At 36.0% G+C, this 4,923-nt stretch overlaps 1 protein-coding gene across 1 annotated transcript; it reads left to right on the forward strand.

Moving 5' to 3' along the window:
• Positions 1-593: 593 nt before the first annotated feature.
• On the forward strand, positions 594-4,630 carry LOC100916674 (glycine N-acyltransferase-like protein 2). The gene is made up of 5 exons (XM_003774355.2): positions 594-857; positions 1,571-1,678; positions 2,284-2,410; positions 2,534-2,699; positions 4,103-4,630. The coding sequence occupies exons 1-5, from the start codon at positions 780-782 to the stop codon at positions 4,536-4,538; spliced, it is 915 nt and encodes a 304-aa protein (XP_003774403.1). The 5' UTR covers positions 594-779; the 3' UTR covers positions 4,539-4,630.
• Positions 4,631-4,923: the final 293 nt, after the last annotated feature.

A 4,923-nucleotide genomic window follows, 5' to 3' on the forward strand; every position in this document is an offset into this window, starting at 1 on the left:
TTAATATGCCTTAGCTCAGATTATCCCCTATACCTGAAACAAAATCCTTTCCTTTCCTTTCCTCTTTCCCCTAAATCTGGAAGAAAAAAAAAAACATTTTTAATGGTGACTTCTCTATCATTAGGGATCTTTGAACAGAGGCTGGATGACCATTTCTAGAGTATTATGTCATAGTGAGACTTTTTTTAGTTAAAGGTTGGATTTGGTAACTTTAAAGCTGAAAAGAACTTTAGAGATTATTTTACACAATCCTACATGTTATAGTTGAACAATCTGAGACTTGGAGAGAAAGAAAGGAGTTGTTCAAGGTCATACATCTTTAAGTTATAAGCTCCCAAGGAGGATAATAATTAGCATTAGTTTAGTGCTTACATATGTTATCTCATTTGATTCTGACAACAACCCTAAGAGTAGGTGTTATTAATTATCCCCATTTTACAGATAAGAAAATGAAGGCACAGAAGCTTGATATTTGTCTAGGATCAAATAGGTAGTTAAGTGTCTGAGAATGGATTTGTACTCTTATGTTCAGGATTTTATACATGAAGTCTCCTAAAATCACTGGAGGATGTCATTCTCCTTCCCTATGTATTTCAGGAATTGGATTTTGCAGGTCCTGGTTTAATCCCTCGGTATCTGTGACTCCCGTGGGTCCCATGGATCTCTCCTGCCTGATTTCTTCTTTCTGCTTTCTTGGTCCTAGGTCCCTTGGTCCCTTGATTTCTATACTTCCTATACTAACCATTATTTCATTTTGAAAAGTTTGTGTACAATACAGAATGTATCTAGTGTGTGACCCCTACATGATGAAGACTCTGCATCAATCATTGGCGAAAAACATCCCAGAATCCCTGAAGGTAAGGTGGGAAGGGGGTGGATCAATCTCCAAGGGAGAATAAAACCTGAATAAGATCTATGGTCAAGCTGGTAGCAAGAGGAAAGTGATAAAATAGAAAGGAACAGTGATGACAAAATCAAATTGAGTATCTTATTTCAATCAGAAAAATCAAGCAAAAATTTTCACAATAAATACATTTAACATAATAATTAGCTGTAATCATGTTTGGGGTATGTATAACTACCTAAGGCATTGGGAAATTGAGTGACTTTCTCAGCACGATGTACTTTTAGCAGGACCCAAAGCCAGATCTTCCTAATTCCAAGCCTAGCTCTCTATCATCTCTGCCCCATTGCAAGTGTGTGTGTGTGTGTGTGTGTGTGTGTGTGTGTGTTCCTTTCAAAGAGATATTATTGAGGTATATATATTTGAGATGATCAATACAGACTTTTCTTTAAGGATAAAGTACATTTTGATCATCCTCATACACATCTATTTGTTTGTCTGAATTTATTCAAAATCATTTGGATGTCTAAGAATATTTCTGCCTAACCTTTTAGCTTCCTCCAAGGTCCCAAGGCAGTAAAGCATTTCCAGAGATGTAGCTGCTTTTCATCAAGTTACCTGCCATAATTAAACCTTCCATCTCCCAAGTTCTCTCAGATACTTCATTTCCCATCTTTGGCTTTCATCAGATCATCTGCTTCTTTCTCTTTCCCCTCCACACTTGAGGTATACGGCTCCATTTACTTCATCATTCATGGAAATCCCTTCAATTTGGAAGTGGTGGTGGACTCCTGGCCAGACTATCAGACTGTCATTACTCGGCCTAAGAAAAAGGTAAGTAGAAGAGGGAGAAATAAAAAAGGAAGAGGGGCAGGGACAACTGGCAATGGAGGGTCCAATTGGAATACATTGAAAGATAAAAGTACCAAGGATGGTCCTTTCAATCTCTTTGCTACCATAGAGACCCTGAGGGAACTGTTGGAAAAGTGGAAGGATAACCTATGAAAATAGAATTGGAAAGAATAGTAGGAAATAATACTACTAATAATAATCTAAATACTAAAAAATAACAATCATACAGCATTTTAAGATTTGCAAAATATGCATGTGTGTACATATAAATAATCTCATTTGGCAATAACAAAAAACTCAGTTTCTATAGATTTTTAAGGTTATATAAAAGATTTTCAGCCCTAAGTTGTAGTTAGGGCAAATATTATTACCTCAGTTTACAAAGGAAGAAACTGAGCTTCAGAGAAATGAAGAGACTCGCTCAATATCCCAGCTATCCATAATATTTGTCACTTCCTTCAACATAATGATTTATAAGCATGTCTCTTGACTTTGAATACTGGTTCTAGGAGTGAAAAAAGTAAAGAAAGATATTTCTTCCATCATTTTTAACAAAATCCAAACATTCTCCTTTCCATTTTAAACAGGAAATGGTTGACAAATTGGATCAGTACACAAACACTTACCACATCTTCACCAAGGACTTTCATAAATGCCAGCAATTTCTAGAAACTCCTGGGATCATTGACTGGAACCAAGTCATTCAGATTCAAGGTAACCAATCTTGGGGCTAAGAAAGTGGTCCTCTATCCCACTTAAAAACAAACAAAGTTGGCATGAACTGGTGTAGATAGAGCTTAACAAAAGCCAATTATGCCTTTCTCCTTTTTTTCCCAGCTTGCCAGGAGAGCATAGATAAAATCCTAAGAAAGATTGCGACTTCCAAGTCTCTTCAGATAGAACATTTAAGCAATATTCTCTTTGTGAAAGAAAAAATTCTACAACTTAGGACAAATGAGGGGCAATCGGCTACAACTGTGCCAGATACAAAAGTTTTTGAGAGGTAAGAATTCAAGCTTTAAATCTCAAGAATCCATGTATAAATTTCCTAGGTTCCCTATGCTTTGTTTAGTGATGAAATAAAGCAAATTTAGAAATGTAGAGTTTGGGATTAGCTTGTGTCAGAAAAGGAAGATAATAATAATAATAGGAAGAATAGTAGTAGTAGTAGTATAGTAGTAGTGTAGAAGTAGTAATAGTAGTATTATAGTAGTAGTACTGCTAGTTGTATAGTAATAGTAGTATAATGGTAGTAGTGTAGTAGTAGTAGTAGTAGTAGTAGTAATAGTGTAGTAATGTAGAAATAGTATTACTACTAGTCACATAGTAATAGTAGTAGTAGTGGTGGTAACAGTAGTGGTGTAATAGTAGTAGTAGAAGTAGTAGTAGTAGTAGTAGTAGTAGTAGTAGTAGTAGTAGTAGTAATATTGGTAATAGTAGTGTACTACTATTAATAGTAGTAATGGTAATAGTCGTAATGTAGAAGTAGTACTACCATTAGTTATATAGTAATAGCAGTGCAATATTAGTAGTAGTATAGTGGTGCTATATATAATGGTAACATAATAATAATAGTGCAATTGTAGTAGTATTGCTATTAGTAGCATAATAGTAGTATGGTAGTAGTAGCAGTAATAGCTAGCATTTATGTAGTATTTTTTAAAAATTTGCAATCACTTTATATATGTTATAACATTTATTCCTCACAAGAACCCTGTGAAATAGGTGCCATTATTCATATTTTTCTGTGACAAAACTGCAGCAAATAGAGATGAAGTGACTTGTCTATAGTTACATAGCTAGTAAGTATTTGAGGCAGGATTTGAACTCAGGTATTCCTAACCTTGGGTCTACCACTTTATCCCCTGAGCCATGTGGCTGGGAAGCAAGAAAAGAGTACCACATTCTGGGAAGAGTATTGATATACGGGGCTGCATCTGAATAAGGGAGATGAAGATGATGAAGGACTGGAAAAGATACCAGATAAGAACTGAGTGAAGAAATTGGGATTTTTACTGTGAAGAAGAAAGGAACCATGAGAGAACTAGAGCTGTCTTCTAGTAGCTGAAGGCTTCCCTGGTCAGAAATCAAAGCTATGGGTATTGAGTGGAATTACAGAGAATTAGACTGGAAGCAAAAACTAAAATGTTACAATAAGTACTATTGGGAAGGAGAGAAGGAAGCCAAAGCTTGATGACCCACCAGGGATGGTATAGGGGTCATTCTTAAGTAGCTATATGGGTTGACCTGATAGTCAGGCTGAATGATTTTTATTAAGAACTTACTATGTGTAAAGCCTTGGCCAAATAATTGACAAAGGGAAGAAGGGAAAGAAATAAGATTTTATTAAGTTTTTGTTACTTTTATTATTTCATATTAGTTTTTATTTCTTTTATTTCTTTACAGCAAAAATCTGGACTTCAAATTTACCTCCCTGAATGCATCCCATGCAAAGCTTGTAAATGATAATTGGTCGATGGGTCTCAACGAAAAGAGCCTGAATTATGTCTTGCATTGCATCAAGAACCTTCCATCTTTTTGCTTGCTGAATTCTGAGGGGAACCCTATCAGTTGGTATGTCTTGGATCAGACGTGTGAAATAAGGATGGGCTTTACCCTTCCCAAATATCAAGCAAAAGGCATAGGGACTTACTTGGGAGCTTGCATAATACAGTATCTTAGAAAAGAAGAGATTCCATTTTTCCTACATACAGAAGAAAAGAAGAAATACCTTTGGGGGGCCCTGACACGACTTGGTTTCTGTTCTTTTCCTCATGGATGGAACCAATGGAAGTTAACCCCTCCCAAGGAAAAGTTAATACAGATTCATTCGAATATTTGAAATAGAGATAACTTATACAGATGCATATGTAAATATAAGCTTCAGTTTCAGCCCAGCATTTAGCACTGTGCCTGGCACATAGTAGGCACTCAATAAATGTTTATTGAATAAATAAATGAATGTTACCAAATTAATTGAGTCTTGTAATACTCTTTGTCTGCACCCCAATAGACAAAAATAACTTTTCTCTTCCTTGTACCCTTATTTCCTTACAAGTGGAACTACCCCCATCTGTGATGACCACGTATTTTAAAATCAGCCAGAATCAGGAATTCAGGTTAAGGGAAAATCTTCAATCTTTATTCTCAGTAGAGGTGAAGGGGGATTGGAGGTGAAGGGGGGATCATGATAGCAATGTGTGCAGCTGCATCAAGAAGCCAGCCAG

The sequence above is a fragment of the Sarcophilus harrisii genome, chromosome 6, assembly GCF_902635505.1.
Source record: "Sarcophilus harrisii chromosome 6, mSarHar1.11, whole genome shotgun sequence".
In the NCBI taxonomy this organism is placed as follows: domain Eukaryota; kingdom Metazoa; phylum Chordata; class Mammalia; order Dasyuromorphia; family Dasyuridae; genus Sarcophilus; species Sarcophilus harrisii.

Coding starts and splice junctions, on each gene's coding strand:
- LOC100916674 (XM_003774355.2), top strand. CDS start 780: ATGTATCTAGTGTGTGACCCCTACATGATGAAGACTCTGCATCAATCA. Junction 1,679..2,283: donor TTACTCGGCCTAAGAAAAAG/GTAAGTAGAAGA, acceptor CATTTTAAACAG/GAAATGGTTGACAAATTGGA. Junction 2,411..2,533: donor CCAAGTCATTCAGATTCAAG/GTAACCAATCTT, acceptor TTTTTTTCCCAG/CTTGCCAGGAGAGCATAGAT.